This window comes from Sus scrofa, chromosome 16 (assembly GCF_054392235.1).
Source record: "Sus scrofa isolate SSC_HxYL_T2T_F1_AM1 chromosome 16, Sscrofa_HxYL_maternal_Yorkshire_Landrace_v2.0, whole genome shotgun sequence".
NCBI classification, from domain to species: domain Eukaryota; kingdom Metazoa; phylum Chordata; class Mammalia; order Artiodactyla; family Suidae; genus Sus; species Sus scrofa.
Window position 1 is genome coordinate 37,905,061 of NC_139398.1, and position 18,293 is coordinate 37,923,353.

The 18,293-nt window shown below is 41.3% G+C and overlaps 1 protein-coding gene across 2 annotated transcripts in view; it reads right to left on the minus strand.

Moving 5' to 3' along the window:
* Positions 1-18,293, minus strand: part of MROH2B (maestro heat like repeat family member 2B) — a 65,064-nt gene that overhangs the window by 25,930 nt on the left and 20,841 nt on the right. For both annotated transcript variants that reach the window (XM_085002169.1, XM_085002168.1), the window contains 11 exons: positions 17,502-17,658; positions 17,315-17,355; positions 16,760-16,901; positions 16,148-16,191; positions 13,524-13,631; positions 10,099-10,215; positions 6,349-6,456; positions 5,657-5,809; positions 2,663-2,689; positions 1,499-1,618; positions 1,210-1,289 (listed from right to left, as the gene is read on the minus strand). In XM_085002169.1, coding sequence (XP_084858295.1) covers positions 1,210-1,289; positions 1,499-1,618; positions 2,663-2,689; positions 5,657-5,809; positions 6,349-6,456; positions 10,099-10,215; positions 13,524-13,631; positions 16,148-16,191; positions 16,760-16,901; positions 17,315-17,355; positions 17,502-17,658 — 1,097 coding nt within the window. The remainder of the gene's footprint in view (positions 1-1,209; positions 1,290-1,498; positions 1,619-2,662; positions 2,690-5,656; positions 5,810-6,348; positions 6,457-10,098; positions 10,216-13,523; positions 13,632-16,147; positions 16,192-16,759; positions 16,902-17,314; positions 17,356-17,501; positions 17,659-18,293) is intronic.

Genomic DNA, 18,293 nt, shown 5'->3' on the forward strand with positions numbered 1-18,293 from the left:
CTACTTATGGGTATATACTCAAAATAATTAAAAGCGGGATCTGGAAGAAATATTTGTACATCTGTGTTCATAGCAGCATTATTCACAACAGACAAAATGTGAAGACAACCCACCAACTGAACATTCAACAGATGAGTGGATTAGCAAAATATGGCATACACATAAAATGGAAGATAATTCAGCTTCAAAAAGGAATAAAATTCTGATACATGCTACAACATGGGTGGATATTGAGGACCTTATTCTAAGTGAAATAATAAGCTAGGCATCAAAAGACAAATACTGTATGATGCCACTTACATGAGTTATCTAGGTATAAAATTCACGGAGACAGGAAATAGAATGGTAGTTGCCACGGCTGGTGGAAGGAGGGAATGAAGAGTTGTTTAATGTTCACAGAACTTCAGTTTTGCAGGATGAAAAAAGAGTTCTGGAGATCAGCTGCACGGCAGTGTGAATGTATTTAACATTATTGAACTGGACACTTAAAAATGGCTAAGATGATAAGCATGTTATGTATATTTTACCACAATTAAAAATAAAAAAAATTAATGAAACAAGAATGATGTTTGTGAACAATTGGTAATGACATGGGAATATGTAAGATGAGGTGAGTAAAAAAACAGGATAAAAAAATCATATGTGGAGAAGAATCTCAACTCTGTAATCAACAGGGAAGACTAGAAATAGACTTGTAGGATATATATCAAAATGTTTTGATATATTTTTAATGGGGGGAAGATCAGAGGTGATGTTTATTATTTTAAAAAACTGTTTTCACATTTTAACTGTGAACTATTTCTTTATCGCAGGGAGCAAATATATATTTTTAATGTGCTTACAATTATTATCTTCTTCAGGCTTATTGCTGCTAACCACACTAGGATGTGATTAAGGCTTTCATAAGTTTTTAATGGGAAGATTAAAATTTGCCTACAGGCCAAGATAAATTATTTTTGCACAAAAATTTTAGTCTGACTCTAAACAGCAGAGCTAGTCCCTGTCAGTCATCAAATGATCAGGCTCTAAGTCCATTCTGTCACTCTGGAAGAGAAAAGATCCCCATTTTTGAAATAATCTATTGAATGGTGTTCATTTTGGGGAGGTAACTAGAGTTTGTGCTGAATAATAAGTCAGCTGATCCGAAGGAGGATGTGGGGGAGGTAATTTTTTTTTTTTTTTCAGTGAGAACAGCAAAAAATTCTCTACCTGAGGTACCTGATGGCGATTAGGGCTTTCCACCGAACAGGGCTAGCTAAGGAGTCCAGGGGCTCATCCCTGATGAAATCCTGCAACACAGACAAGAGGGTATTGGTGGGAAGGACCAGGGGAGTTTCTAGATGCAGCTGAAACCTCCCTGGACCATTGGGTGCCCTCAGGCAGAAATATGGCAGAGATCTGTTCCTCAGGACTGGCGGAGTTTAACCAAAGAGAGAAAGCCCACACTCTTGGTAATGCACTTCTCAGAGTCTTGCCCATGCCCTCTCTGCACACTCACTAGCAGGTAACCTAGCAGCACTTCCTTGTAGGAAAACTTGAATTTCCCATCCTCAGCATCTTGGACAGCAATGCCAATCTCCGTGATGCTTCTTGTGAAACTCATTTGCAGATCCATGTCCTAAAGCAAAATGATTCACAATGTAAGCCAGGGTCTTAGGCACCACACCTGGTTCTGCAAATATTTGACCCAGGTTTGAAAGATTCCTTTGCTCTGTTTGCCATTTCCACCTCAGTCTAGGATCCAAGTTGCAGGGCAGTTGAGAAACAAAGGCCAATTTCCAACCGAAGCCCCCGCCATAGGTTGAGGTTTCTCTAGAGCAGTGGCTTTCAAACATTTTGTTTTGTTTTAGTTTCTCATTTATAATGGATTTTTATTTTTTCCATTACAGCTGGTTTACAGTGTCCTGACAATTTTCTACTGTACAGCAAGGTGACCCAGTTACACATACATGTATACATTCTTTTTTCTCATATGATCATGCTCCATCATAAGTGACTAGACATAGTTCCCAGTGCTATACAGCAGGATTTTTTGATCAGAAATCAAAGTAGGAAACAGTTTACAATTCTGCTCAGTACTTACAGGCACCATATATATGTGTGTGTGTGTGTATAACTGAAATAAAATTTTATGATACTTATTATTGCAATATACAATGTAGTCTTCTATTCTTCTTTTATTACATTACAAAAAATTTTCTGGTTGTGATCTATTAGGTATATTATATTAAATTGATTTCATGGTCTCTGGGTGATTCACAAGCCACAGTTCTAAGAACACTGTTATAGTTTACAGACTAACTCCAAACCACCTAGAATCAAATATAACTCCTTGTTCTGCCTTTTTTTTTTTTTTTTTTTTTTGACTTCTCCCATATCATGCAGAAGTTCCAGGGCTAGGGACTGAACCCACGCCACAGCAGCAACTTGAGCCACATCCTTAACCTACTGAACCACCAGGGAACTCCCTTGTTCTGTCTTAAATCAGGGTCAGGGATCTTGGCTTCAGAATTGGATTAATTAGTTGTATACTGGGATCCTTTCCTGTGGAATCAAATCAAGAGAACATTTATGCTTATTGAACTTCCAGGGAGTATGATTTGTATTCAGATATATTTATATTCAAATACATGTATTCAAATATGTAAAATATATTGCATACCTTGCTCATCACAGACACGCCCAGAACCTGAAAAAAATCAAAGGCAAAAGTAGATAATAAAGCGGCAGTTAGAGAACTTCCTTACCCCAACCAAAGGCTACCACCCATCAACCCGAAGGACAGCAGTGAACAGGATGCTTAGTCTTTCTAAGGGCGGAAGCTGTTGCCTCCCTCCCCCACTGCCAACCAGAGACCTTGTATGTTGGCGGACACTTTGTCATGAGTGAATCTTGACTAAGCTACAGAAGGCAGCACAAAGACAGCAATGCTTTGGGTTCTAGATGTTTCATTTTAAAGAGGTTCCATCAGATGTTGGTTAAAAAAATAAAAGAATGGTATATAAAGCTCTTGGCAGAAAGAATAGTGAAAAGTTATAAAAGTTAACAGGGCAACCAACTATGGAACTGAGATGTAGTCAGTTCTGAGACATCTGTGTTGAAAAGGCAAATTTCCTCCAATGAAACTGATATACAGGGGAATATTTTTAGTGTATTCTGAACTTTGAGTTCGCTTACGTGCAATTTTGTCCATGAGAGCAAAAGGGTGCACTGGCTGAACTGAGCCTGAGGAAGACTCACACACCCACCCCAAATACCTGTTTACGGTGTGATGAGCTGCTCCTGTTCAAACCTGGCATTACAGCTGTCCATCTGATTTCAGATAACCCTCCTTCCCTCCACTGTTCCATAATAACCCATAAATTGCACTGCTGACTGCAGGTGTTTTTCAAGGAAAAGCATTGTCATTTTTTGTAGCATTTACGTATTTCTTAACTCTTTTAAAAACTATTTTTGAAAATGAGATTCTTGGTTTTTTTTTTTAAATGTGTCATTGATAGGGATTTTTCGAAAGTTGTGCTGCTCATCCAATTTTCCTAGTTCCCCTTGTGGCTCAGCTGGTTAAGAATCCAACTAGTATCCATGAGAATTCAGGTTCGATCTCTGACCTTGCTCATTGGATTAAGGATCCAGCGTTGCAGCAAGCTGTCTCCCATCCGGTGCTAATTCGACCTCTAGCCTGGGAATTTCCATATGCCACAGGTGCGGCCCTAAAAAGCAAAACAAACAAACAAACAAACAAAAACAAAACAAAACAAAAACAATTTTCCCCATAATCCCTGTGGCTTTTCTTGTACAATTTGTACAAATGCGTTACCGAAGAATTGACCCTACCTTGGAAGTGTACAGTGATCTCTATACACATTTTACCTCATTCCTTTTTTATTTTTATCATAATTTCCCTCATTGATGGACTAAATGTTGAAGTAACATAAAGCATCTTTCTGAAATTATGTTTTCAGTTCTCACCATTGCTTATGAAATTTAGGGTGCATCAGAATTACCTTTTGAAGAGAATGTTAAAATTACAGATTCAGTGATCCATCCTTGAAGACTGATTCATTAGGGATCTCTCTATATATATATTTTTCTTTTTATGGCTATAGTATATGGAAGTTCCCAGGCTAGGGGTTGAATTGGAGCTTCGGCTTTAGGTATAACGCCACAGCCACAGCAACACTGGATCTGATCTGCAACCTATGCTGCAGCTTGCGGCAATGCCAAATCCTAACCCACTGAGCGAGGCCAGGGATCAAACCCACATCCTCATGGATATGAATGCAGATTCTTAACTCACTGAGACACAACTGGAACTCCCAGGGATTTCCACTTTTAACAGGATCTCCAGGTAATTCTCATGCAACTGAGGTGTGAGGACCTCCTCCCTACATTCTTCCACTAGCATAATACCTACTCCTATGATATCATTATCTCCTTGTGACTCCATTCATCTCACATACACACATGAATAAATCTCAAGGGCACATATTTATCAAACAGGTGGTTTGCGGGGAGCACAGAGGAGGAGATAAACTTAAGATACAATCCCTAACATCCAGGTGCTGTCCACCTAACGGGAGAAGTGGGTGTGCATGTAATCAGTGAAAGCCTCCCAAACCTGACTGTGAATAAGAATTATTTACAAACCTTTTAAAAATACAAATGGCAGATTCCACCCCAGACGGTAAGTCAACCTCCCTGGATCATAACTCTGGAAAGCTCTGTTTTAAACTCAATGTTTCTAGGTGATTCTTAGGTAGCTAAGCTGGCACTAATCAGCAAAATCATTGAATTGACAATACGTATAAAGTGCTTTGTTAAAGCTACAAAAAGTGCTTCAGGGGATAGAAATGACTGGGTGAATTCCAACTCAGTTCTGTGGTTCTGAGGCAGGAACATCCTTGGTGTGTCTGAGGAGCATCAGGGATGATCAGGAGGGCTGGGGTGAATATGGAGGGGCACGTTAGTACAGCAGGAGGTGAGTGGAGCAGATTGACAAATACTGTATTTTATTCAATTAAAAATACATATATGGTGCTTGCTATTTGTGAGGCACTATTTTAAATGGTTTATGCATATTACCATATAAAAGGTGAAATGACTACCTTTAGTAACATACCAGAGACTATTACAAGGAAGTCATAAGCCAGCTGCCTTAAAGTTGTACAGGAGTCATTGCTGTAAGTTCAAAAGGATGAGACCATTATGGTAAAATTGATCTAGGAAGGCAACACGGGAATGGCAGAATGTGACCTGCCCACAGCCTTAGAAAGAAAGAAAGTAACCACTTGACCCTGTGTCTTAATAAGTTTTCTGTTCCCATATGTTCTCATCTTCCAAACATACCAGATCCTATATTTCTTTTTTTTAAAAATAATTTTCTTTCTTTTTTTATGGCTGCACCCACAGAACATGGAAGTTCCTGGGCCAAGGATTGAATCCGAGTGCCCCAGGTGGGGGATCGAACCTGCACCTCTGCAGTGACCAAGCCGCCGCCGTTGGATTCTTAACCTGCTGCACCACAGTGGGAACGTCCAGATCCTACCTTTCCGTGGGTCTGTACCCTTTGAGCATTGAAGGTTTCCAAGAACTGAGCCCCTCCAAGGTTTGGGAACCCCAGCCCTGGCAATTGTGGTCACCCTGTGTTGGCTGTTACCTGAGAGCACTGGCCGTAGAGAAACAGGACTTGGGACACAATGTCCTGATCAAGCCTTGCGAGGAGCTGACTCTTGGGAGCGTGGAGGGCCACGGCTCCGTAGATAACCATGACGTCAGTCTTGGTCAGGCTCTTTTTCCCTGAAAAAATACCCTGAAAAGGAGGAAAGAGAGACACAAAAATATAATTGAGGGAGTTTCTTTCTCTCCCATTTTTTTTCCCCTAATCCTATGGGCCACTCTAGGCATAAAGAAGGGGAGCTGGAATTATTAAAATGAGCCTAAAGCTGGTACACTTTATCCAAATGTAAACACCAAGCATGGTGTGGTGGGTCTATTGGGCTTTAATAGAAGCTCCTGTGTCAAGACTTGTGTTCATATTTACTTACTGGCTTCCTCCCTTTCAGGGAAAGTGGAGTGTACCCAATGGGAATTGTCCATGAGGCCCGAGCAGCTGATGAGCCTGTGCACACACAGAGCCCATGAGGACTTCCCAGGCCAGCATTCAGGACAGAAAGTAGAGTAGCCTTGTTATCTAGCTGGTGGTTCTACGGGGCTCGGGCTCAGGCAGTCCTGACCTGGAATAAAGACCTGGGGACAGGAGCAAGTATGATACGGAGAAGGAATATGCACTGAAGGAATCAGTGTCATTTGCCCTTGAAATCAATGACCCAGGCCTTTTATCCTTTTTACCTTACATCGATTCATGAAAAACTTTTCCCGATCTTGGAATGTTTTAAGAACTTTTAAAACTACTTCAAAGTGGTTCTCGGCACAGTAGCCTAAAATGGATGTCGTTCCCTAAAATCAGAAAAGAGGATATTTTGAGATTGTTCCATTATCCAACCAATATTGACTGAGCACCTATTATGTGCCAGGATCTCTTCTAGGTGCTGGGGATACAGGAGTGAGCAGAACACACCAAACTCCCTGTCCTTGTGAGTGTACAACCAGGGGATGTCACAGGGAAGTGACATAGAGTGAACACATAAATTCGGTAAACATGTAAATATATAATATGTCGGATGGTGATAAATGCTATGGAGATAAGAAAAGAAAAGCAAAAAAAAAAAAAAAAAAAAAAAAAAAGAGTAGCTGCTGGCTGCTGCAAGATGTGGGGAGTTAACAATATAAATAGAGTAGCCAGGAAGGCCTCAGTAAAGGGTCACATGGAGAAGAGCCCTGAGGGTGAGTCACTGGAGCATCTGGGAAGGCGAGTTCCAAACAGAGAGAAAGTTAAGTGCAAAGGCCCTGAGGTGCAGAGAGGAGGGCAGAATGGACAATGGAGGGGAAGTGCAAGATGGGGTGAGGGGGCAGTGGGGGTTGGTCTGAGTAGGGCCTCGTAGGCCACACTCAAGATTTTGGGGTTTTTTTTTTTTCTTTTTTTTTTCTTTTTTTTTTTGCTATTTTAGAGCCATATTTGCAGCCTATGGAGGTTCCCAGGCTAGGGGTCGTGTCGGAGCTGTAGTCACCGGCCTACACCACAGCCACAGCAATGATGGATCTGAGCTGCATCTGCAACCTACACCACAGCTCACTGCAATGAGCTTAACCTTACCCCACTGATCGAGGCCAGGGATCGAATCCCCAGCCTCATGGATCCTGGTTGGGTTGTTAACTGCTGAACCATAAAGGGAATTCCATCAAGATTTTGGACTATTAGAAGTTCCCGTCGTGGCTCAATGGTTAACGAGTCCGACTAGGAACCATGAGGTTTCGGGTTCGATCCCTGGCCTTGCTCAGTGGGTTAACGATCCGGCATTGCTGTGAGCTGTGGTGTAGGTCGCAGACTCGGCTCGAATCCCACGTTGCTGTGGCTCTGGTGTAGGCTGGCGGCTACAGCTCTGATTCGACCCCTAGCCTGGGAACCTCCATATGCTGTGGGAGCGGCCCTAGAAATGGCAAAAAGACAAAAAAAAAAAAAAAAATTGGACTTTAAATCTTAGATTAGTGGGAGCCAATGGAGATTTACAAAAAATTTTTTTTGGTTGAATTTTTAAAAATCAAATTATAATTGATGTACAATGTTGTGCCAATTTCTGCTGTACAGCAAAATGACCCTTTGAGTTAACATTAGTTGACTGATGTTTTTAAAGAATCACTCTCCTGCTAAAACTTTGCTCTATCTTAAGTAGTTAAAATGTTGAAAACTGGTAGGTCCTGTTTCACACTCTATGGTTCTATCCCCCCTTGCCCATATTCTTCCCACCTCTCTCTTTTTCTTTTTTTTTTGGGGGGGGGCAAGCCAGTGGCATGCAAAGTTTCAGGGTTTGGGATTGAACCCGAGCCATATGAGTGACAATGCCAGATCCTTAGCCTCTAGGCCACCAGGGAACTCCTTTCTTCTCCCTTCCTCCACCCCTTCCTTCCTTTCTTCCTGTCTGCCATCCTTCCTTTCTTTTTTTTCCCACCTCTCTTGCCCAGTCTGCTTTCACCACTGTTCTCTCATGGCAGTTTGTTTATGAGTCCTATTATATTTCATCTGGTTGTATAACCTGATTAAGTCACCATAAGCATCCAGGGACTAGACCACTGTCAACAAGGTCTTAACAAGCATGGTCATTAGTCTGCAGATACCAAACCACACACCCTCCATTGCCAGAAGATGCTTGGGAGAATTCTTTAACAGCTTGTGGCCTGACATGCTGTTCCTGTGTTCCTTGGTCGTGCATGGCCTTAGATAGAAACCTCTCTGTGTCTTTCCACCTGTGGGACCTCTCATGAGCTCAGTGCTGCTCCTCTCCCAACCATCTTCCTAACTTCTTAACTCCTTCCCCAGCATTCAGACTGTGACCTATATTCCATTGTTCTCTGTCATTTAAGTCTGGCCAAACCCAAGCCCTGGATATATCTGACTCTCCAACTTGCCTTCACTAATCCCTATACTTCCACTGTTGAACAAAAAAGTGACATCACCTAGAAAATAGGTGAAGGTGAAGATGATTTCAACTCCCACCGGGTCTGCACAGATGTCCCACTTCTTTTCCTTAGTCCCTCTTCTCTCTAGTTCCTCAAGGTTGCACTTTCAGCTCTTCTTCCTTGAAACTGTTCTCTAAGAACTTTCAATGAACAGGAACTTTGAGAAGGGGTCTATTTTCCCTTATTTCGCTTGGAGGAACCTGAGGGCTATAGATAGTATGCTGGGAGCCAAGGTTTAACTTCAGCTAATACGATGCCAAAATCAGAGCTCTGGTGTCACCTGATTGAGAGAGACTCATACTCAGGAGATGGAAGGTCATAGGCTCAGCGAGACTAAGAAAGTGATGTGTTGATACTTCACCCATCCAGAGGTCATCCACTAAATGACTTGAGTGTGTGGGGGACACACTCAAGAACTTGAAGTGAGGTCAAAGGATTTGAGAAGCTCAAATGGATGTCACAAAGTTCATCTCTTAAAGTTTGTGAACCCCTCAGACCTGGAATGACAGCCATACTGTATGCTCATACCTAAAATGGATATACGTTGTTCCCTAGCCTAGAGCAGAACCGAAAGAGTAACTAGAATGGGAAAAAATGGTGCTTTGAATAATGTCAATGATAAATAGGTGATGACTGAAAGTCTGGGAAGGAAAAGGGGGCTAAGAGCAATATAAAAGCAGTTTCAAAAGTTCAAGAAGTTTATGGAGTTCCCATTGTGGCTCAGTGGTAACGAACCTGACTAGTATCCATGAGGACACAGGTTCGATACCTGGACTCTCTCAGTGGGTTAAGGATCCAGCATTGTTGTGAGCTGTGTTGTAGGTCGCAGATGTGGCTTGGATCTGGCATTGCTGTGATGTAGGCCAGCAGCTACATCTCTGATTCAACCCCTAGCCCCAGAACTTCCATATGCTGTGGGTGCAGCCCTAAAAAGAACAGAAAAGTTAGATAATTCTGGTGGTTTTTAGGCATTTACAATGGGGAAAGAACTCTAAACACCTCAGCATTTCTAAGAAGGAGGTATAACAAAACACACTACAATAATTTATTTTTTTACTAGCTGGGAAGTTTTTGTAAAATAGACATCTTTTTTCTTCACATTCATATATGGTCTCCAGCTTAGGCTAGGGTGGGGACTAGGCAAAAGCACTTTGCAAAGCTCTTGAGGTTATATTTTCTCCAGGTGGAAAACCAATGGTATACAAGCTTACTTTCAGCATCTGAGTTCAATAATTTTGATACTTACACTCAAGTTATAAATCCAAGGTCAAAATATATTTAAAATAATTTTGTTAAGTAAGAGTGATTAAAATTATTTTTCAATAGTTTCACAAATCTGTCTAAATAATGAAGCACTGATATTTAAATAGGGAAACCTCATTTTTCTGAAAAATTCTGTTGGACTCTTTTGAATGTATGCCTGGATAATTCTGGATAAGACATTAATATAACAAATGCCAGAGGTTTTCCAGACAGAATTCATTACCACTGTCATGAGAAGAAATTGAAGGAAAGGAGTCCCACCTGTCGTTGATCCCCCAGGTGGTTTGGGGCAATCAGAAATTCCTTAATCTGTGTGCTTACGAAGTCTGTATCTTGGCAGGAGGCTAAGGTAGTTCCCAAGGCTTTCCAAAGGAATTTCTGGAAAACAAAAGATAAGCAACAGAATGTTAAAGGTTGGAAATCAAGACTCTGATGAAAAGTAGGAGGAGTTAAAACAGTCATTCAAAGAAAAGAAGTTGAGGTGACTTATGACTGCTTCATACGCATGCACTTTCAAGTACCATCTCTTCTTCAAAGTGCTCCCTCCCCCCAGGCTTTGTCCTCCACTTGTGTTCTTCTGCCCTCCTCTATGCCATGTGCCCTGCCTTCATAATACCATTCATTCCCTACTGCAATGTTTAAATTTTCTTGTTTGTCTCTATGCTCAGAATTTCATTTCTTGGTAGCAGAAGCAGAGGGTCTTAAGGATTATTTCCAGTGTGCAGTCACTGGTAGCTAACAAGTACTTGGTACATGCTTACTGAATAAACATGTTCAGTGAAAACTGGGTCATTTTGAAGATGATGCAATCAGATATTCTCAAACTCCAGAGTATATCGACTTAGTTTATAGTTTGGGAGGCTTAACTTTACAATCAAGTTTTGGAAATAATACTTTGTATATTCCATGGTGATCTCTGTCCCGGGAGTAGAGTAACTTGTCCAGAAATGCTGTCAGAATGGTGTTAGTAGTAAAGAGGAAAAGTCACCTAAGAACTTTCACGTCCACATTGTGTCTTTAGTAGGGATCTCTGAGTAAAAGGGGGAGGGAAAGCACCTGGTGGAGGAATGGTGGTGACAGAGCAGGTGGGGAGTCCTTCTGTGGCTTCTACCTCCCTCAGAGGTAGTGGAATGTTGGCTTCCTCATGCTAGCCCTATCCTGGTTACTTCTGCAGCATCAGGATGGAGAAGAGGCAAGTAGGGCAGACAGGGCTTCCTGTCATCCTTCCTTAGAAGCTGTGTAAGATGTAGAGCTATGACTGGGGGAGGGGAAAGCCCAGCAGTGGCTTGTGTTTGATCACCATTGCACTGGCCAGGATGTAAATAGGTAGATAAGTCCATGGGGGATACACAGGTATATTCATACCAGATTGGCATGTCTTTATTTAGAATGTCCATCTTGTTACATACAGGAGGTTCACTCCAAGGACTCTGCAGAGATCAAAGGAATGTAGCTATTGAGCGGTCCTCATTGATCAGGAGGGATCTATGGCCCAGGATGAATGGACAATGTAGTGGTAACCGATGAAGGTAAATTAGTACATCCCGGAGAAATTGTATGGATTTGTCTGATTTAGGATGAGAGGGGGGCACAAGGTGATAAAGCAGGTGGAACAACTCCCAGAGTAAGAGCGGCCTCAATCAGAGTGAGAATCTGACAAGGCAGCACCCACTCCAGCCTTGGTTGTCCAGGCAAAAGCCCCCATGATAACAGAATTATAATGAGCAAAACTGTGTACGCACTGGAGTAAATATTGATTAGGAACAAAGCTACTAGAGTCTATTTAATTCTGTCTTAGGAAAAGGACAGGAAAGAGTATGGAAAAATCTTGTACTGCAGAAAAAGTTGAATCCGTGAAGGGGAAAACGTGTGAAGGGTTAGCCTCCAAGGCTCCTGGTGCCCCTGACCTTTGCTTTGCTGCTGAATTTGGTCAGATTCAGGGACTTGGCTAGGGATCCCAGAAATCAGAAAACCAGAAACTGGGAGAAAAAATGGAGTTGATGGCAAAAATAGCCACAACCTTTCTATCCCACCTCTATCCATGCTTCCTTGCTAGGGGAGGTCCTGGGTCTTTCTATCTAGAAGACTCTACTTCTCCATTCCTTGCATCTGGGCTGGCCTGGTGACTTGCTTTTGTCAGTAGAATATGGTAGAAGCCATAATATATCTGTTCTGAGCTTAGACCTCAAGAGACCTTGCACACTTCATTGCTACCACCGTGAGAGCAAGCCTGCTGGAGGATGAGAAACTGTAAGGAGCAGAAACAAGCTGTCCTAGTTAAGATCATCCCAGACCAGTCAATCCCCAGCACACCCCAGTGAGACTAATTGAGATCAGAAGACTGACGAGTTGAGCCCAAACCAAACTGTCAACCTACAAAATCATAAGCTAATTAGGTTCCTGTTATTTTAAGCCACTAGGGGTAGTTTGCTGTGCTTCCAAAACTACTTGGTACACTCTTACTTTTCTGGTGTTAAGTATGAAGGCTGAGAGTCACCTAGGCAGCTCATTGCTTGAATTGCTCTGCCTACTCCTACCATCATTATCCTGGAACAGTTTCGTAGGTCTGGAAGTTGTTGGATGAGTGCTATTACATGAGATGCACAAGGCTAGTTTGTGTATAAGAAGATGAGGCATTGCTCACCAAATCTTCCTGAAGGGTGTGTTTGCAGGCTGGCTAGACCAATTTGGAGAGCCAGTATTCTGTACCTAATTAGAGAGTCAATTGGTAAAGGGAATTTTGAAAATTACATAGAAGAGTTGCAGGTTTCTAAGAAAGAATTTGTGGGGAAAGACACTTAATACTTGGAACTCTGAATGACCTAAGAGATGCTTTTCCAGGAAAAAAAATTGGGATTTGAAAATTATGTAGGAGGGTTGTAAGTTCATAATGAAGAATTTGTTGCAAAAAATGCTCAGTACTGGGGGTATTTAACAACTTAGGATATGTTTTTCCAACAAAAAAATTTAAGAATGGTATAACCACATGTATAACCACAATCTACTTTTTATTGAACACCTGCTGGGTGCCAGTCACTTTACTAGGGACTTTAGAGGCATTTTCTCATTGGATCTTCATAACGCTACAATCCTCAGGGGTGGATATAATTTCCATTTTATTGGCAAGTATAACTGAGGCTTCAGAGAGGTTAAACAATTTACCTAAAGCTACATAAATAGTAAGTAGCAGAAACTAGATTCATTTGGAATGGATGGTTATAACGTGGAAGGTTTGTTAGGGGTCCTGCGGAGATGGAAGAATGAAAACCCTGGCCTTTGAGAATTCTTATTTTTTCAAGTTTTTTTAAAAAATTGTAGTAGATTATTTCTTGTCGACAGCCTTATTAGACTGGCCCAGTGGAAACCAAGACACATGCTGGCGTTAAACCAGTGTTACGGTAGGGGTTGCTTTTTGTCTCCCAGTATCCAGTTTTCTTCCTTCTCTAGAACCAGAACCCCTGCATTTCAGTCAGGCATGTATTTATCTCGAAGGCAGTATATACTTCACAATTTTCCTTGCAGGTAAGTGCAGCCCTGTAACTTTTGATCAAATGTAAGGTGAAGAGAAGGTAGCATTTTCTAACCACTTCTCCTACCTTTTGGTTGCAGTACAGACCAGTTGGAACTGGAACAGCCGTTTTAGGCCATAAAGTAAAAGCTAAAGGTCTCTGAGCTGAAAAACCAACCTTCTCAACAGAGGTGTTGTCGTAACTGTCCATTTGCTGGTTGAAATCCCGACTCAGTTGAATGGTCCAGGCGATGTCACTGATCTTCCGTAATGATTCTTTGAGCAACTGTTGTGGGAGGTGAATGTGACTGTTTAATGTGCTTTCTTGGTACTTTTTTTGTTATGATATATTCTAAAAGTAAAAGATATATATTAAATGGGATTATTCTTTTTCCCATTAAAAAACTGATCACTTTGGAACTTCTCCTCTTAGTTTATTTTAGAAGCCTTACTGTGTTATGTTCTGAATTCTTATTAAGAATTAGATACACGGGAAGTGGAAATAACCCCATGTAAGTGCCTTCCTTTTCCCTTTTAAATAAAAATTGCCAAAAGACTTAAAATAGAAACTAATCCAATCTGAAACTTGAAGTTAGCATTTTTCAAGGTTTGGGTAGCTTTGGAAAAACTCCATTTGTCAAAGTTAGTTTGTTTTATTACATACTAAGAAGAAGGGACATTTTTGGAATACAGAATAAAATGCCTTGAAGAAGCAATTAGATGTACAAGTTGCCAACTTCCACTCAAGTAATGAAATATTCCTGATTTCATCAATTATTTTGAGCCAGGGCCACAACCAGGCAAGAGCCCATGTCCCTCTTCACTGAACAATACATAAAAAACGGCATTTTTGTGTTTTTGGAGGACAAAAATCCATTGCAATTTCTAAAATCTATGATTTCTCCTGTATTTTCTCTACTTGAAGCTTAAAAAGGACACAGTGTCAAAGCCAATTGAAAGATTTGTATTCATTTTCCTAGTAGGAACTCATTCAGTGGATTCTTTAAAGAGAAGAAATTAAACAATTAAACAACCTTGGCAGTCTAAGAGAAGAAAGTAAATGCAGACAATTTGGGAAAAAGAAGCCTAGATGTATTCTCAAGGTTGGAGGAAAGAAAAGAATCGGTCTCACGGCTTCCCTCTAGAGAAAGAACCATCCTTCTTAGGAAGAGCAGTTATTTTCAAATGGTAGCAGGGGAAAATAAGGTAGAAATTTTGAGAGTGGGAGGGAGAGATAAAAGAAGCATGAATATAGGAGGAGAGGTGAATGCCAGAGTTTGGGACCAGGAAGCATAGAACAGCTGCATTCCAATCTCATATTGGATAAGAATCACTTGTGGGGGTTGTTAAGATCTGTGGGCTCTCAGGCACCCCTCCTAGAGATTCTGATTCTGCAAGGGGGTGGGGGATGCTGTGGAGAGATCATTGAAAGCTGACATTTTAAAGAAGCTCCAGTTAATTCCTATATAGGTGACTAAGGAACAAAACTGCTGGATTAAAAGCTCCCTGCCCATGGGCTCCTTGACCTCCTGTGGGCTCCTGAAATAAAAATGTCCTCTGTAAAGCCACTGTCCAGTTCCTGCCTACAATTTACTGTTTTGGGGATTTGAAATTGTCTGTGGCAGTGTTTAGTTGTAAAGGTCCAAAAAATTACAAGTACAAGAAAGATTCTTTTATGGAGAAGGGGTACAATGTGGCCTTGTGGTGTTTGGACATCAAGAAAAAGACAGAAGCAGATAGAGGAGGAAATGGAGTCATATTTAGAAACAAAGAAGTGAAAAGTAAGCGCATCTCTGTTTTTTTATATGAACAGTGAAAGAATGCAATTGCACAGAGAGGAAAAAACCTGAGAATTAGGTTTTAAGAAAACACAGAGGAGTTCCCTGGTGGTGCAGCAGGTTAAGGATCTAGCATAGTCACTGCTGTGGCTTACTGTGGCCCCCGAGCTTTTGCATGTGTTGAGTGCAGCCAAAAAAAGAAAGACATGGAGAAAAATAATAGTAAGTGAGGAGTTCCCGTCGTGGCGCAGTGGTTAACGAATCCGACTAGGAACCATGAGGTTGCGGGTTCAGTCCCTGCCCTTGCTCAGTGGGTTAACGATCCGGCGTTGCCGTGAGCTGTGGTGTAGGTCGCAGACGCGGCTCGGATCCCGCGTTGCTGTGGCTCTGGCGTAGGCCGGTGGCTACAGCTCCGATTAGACCCCTAGCCTGGGAACCTCCATATGCCGCGGGAGCGGCCCAAGAAATAGCAACAACAACAACAAAAGACAAAATACAAAAAAAAAAAAAAAAATAGTAAGTGAAATCTTCAGGAATTCCTGTCGTGGCTCAGTGGTTAACGAATCCGACCAGGAACCATGAGGTTGTGGGTTTGATCCCTGGCCTCGTTCAGTGGGTTAAGGATCCGGCATTACCATGAGCTGTGGTGTAGGTCACAGACGCGGCTTGGATCTGATGTTGCTGTGGCTGTGGTGTAGGCCGGTGGCTACAGCTCCAATTCAGCCCCTAGCCTGGGAACCTCCATATGCCATAGGTGCAGCCCTAGAAAAGACAAAAAAAAAAAAAAAAAAAAGAAATCTTCAAACCTGTTTTAGATTCTGAATCAAACTGAAGATTAAGATTGTTCAAACTATGGTGATTTCAAGAGCATAATTCTTATGTCATCATATCTAAGTCTAGCGCTTTTCTCAAGAAAAGGAAATGTTTCCTGCCCTTTGGAATCTAATTATTTTTAGTTAAGATGGGTAACTTTAGGTGATTTCATCTCCGCATGATCAGCATTTAGGCTGGGACTCACCCTTACCTGTAGCAGCATGGTCTCCCATAGCACAATACTAGTGTTCTTTCCTGGGAATAGAAATAGATGCAATAAGTGAAAAAAATAGAATAAAATCAAGACAAGTTTTCTTTTGCCAGGTCCTTAGAGGATATTAGAGTTCCACTTCAAGCTTTCTCCCTACACAGGATAGTTATTTCAGACTAATTTACTATGTTGGAAATTTATATTTGACAGTCAACTGGACAGAGGGCTTCAATCCACAATAAAATCCAGACTTTTTGCCAATTTCAAGAGTAACTACCGAATGACCGTATTTTAGTATTCTAGAATGAATGAATAGTAAATTTTTGGAACAATGCCAAAAGAGAGCTTCTCTAAATATAAGAAAAAATAAAACTAGAGCAAAATAAACATTCCTGCTAGGTATAGAACCAACTAGGTCCATTTGTAGTGTATTTGGTAGAGAAATAGAACATAAAGAGTCCAGGAAAAAAAATACAGCTGTCTACCTTGCATACCAAACTCATTGTTTTTATTGCTTAAAATGAACAATAATGGTTTATGACACAGGAGTGGTGCCTTGTTTCTTTGTGTTCCTGCCTCCTTGGATAAAGACCTGATCCCAGCCCCGTGTACCTTCCAGAGGCTGCAGGAGCTCAGGTATGCGTGTATTCCACAGCTCTACCAAATTGGGGTGAATTATCTCAGGCAATATCTTCAAGAGTCCTATGGCACCAGCTCCACATAAATTCCCTAAACTGGCAAGCATAGATATTACCTGGAGGATGGAAGAGAAAATGCTAATCAACTCAAGGATATTTAAAAGGCTCACCTCCCTTTTCTTTTACCACTGTGGCATGTGGGAATAATGCTTGAGTAAATGACACCTACGTGGCCAAGGAGAAAGATCAATCTAAACAACAGATGTGGAATTTGTTTGAATGGTTCTTATGGGTCAGATTCAGTCTACGCTTATTTAAAAATCATAAACAAAGTTTAACAACATTTCTGAGTGAAAAGATAACTTTGCCAATAATAAATCTTCATGAGTATCATTAGTATAGCAGAACATTTATTATGCCATTTCAGTGTTTCTTTTGGAATATATATGTAATTATTATTATTAATTTGAAACAATTATCTATAGTGGCTTAAATTTATCCCACATTGATTTTTCATAACTCCACTTACCAGAAGTCTGGCCAGTAGCTGTTGTGGTGAAGGAAGTTTCACTAGAAAGAGAAAGCAATTTTCATTATTGCTGTGGAAGCTAGAAAAACTCAGACAGGGGTTGGGTAGACAAGCAAAGCCCTGTAGCCTTTCTGAAAGCGAGCCTCTCATAAGAGAAATGTTTTGCTTTGTTTTGGAATATACAAACCAGCTCCTGTAGAGATCACAAGTGCTGTTGACTCCTTGGCATTCTTCTTCTTCCTCTCCTCTGCCATAAACAGAATTCTGATGATATTAAACAGGTATTGCAAAGTTCCTGTATATTCCTCAGGGACCACAAAAGTCAGGATTCTTGGCCATAGCACCTGTGGGAAACAAAGCAAGATGTTTGCTTATAAGGATTGCTTATCCTTTTCCATTATTCCTCCTTGGTCTTCAATGTGTGTTTCCCTCTAATTTGGAAAACTTTCTCTATCCTCTTATTATTCTGTTCTTCAGGCCAAATCAAAATGAAATCATAAAATGCAGCCTTTGCACAGCACCTCCAATTTTGGGTGCTAGTTGCAGTGAGTGCTGGGTGATGTTTTTCCATGGGATTGTTGCTGGAATTTGGGACAGGACAATTCTTTCCTGTGGGTCACTGCAGCAGTGCTGGCTCTACTCGTCAAGTACCATGAGCCCCTTGTCACTGTGACAACCAAAACTGCCCCGTGTGTTTCTTCAAACTCCAAGATTGAAGGGGAACTATCCCAAGTGAGAATGATTGGGAATGGCTAGCGAATGGGCTGCTGTGACCCTCTGTGCTTCCGGTGCTGATCTTCTTGCTCTTGAACTGAGCACCTAGTTTCTGTAGTCAGCATATTTTGTGTGCCCCCGAAAACTCCAGTGTGGTTCACGTCCTAATAGAAACCTAAGTGTCAGTGTGGACCCTTTCCTTTGTCTTGTCATCTATTTAATCACCTAGCCCAGTCCTTTTTTTTCACGGTAAGATTTCCTATGC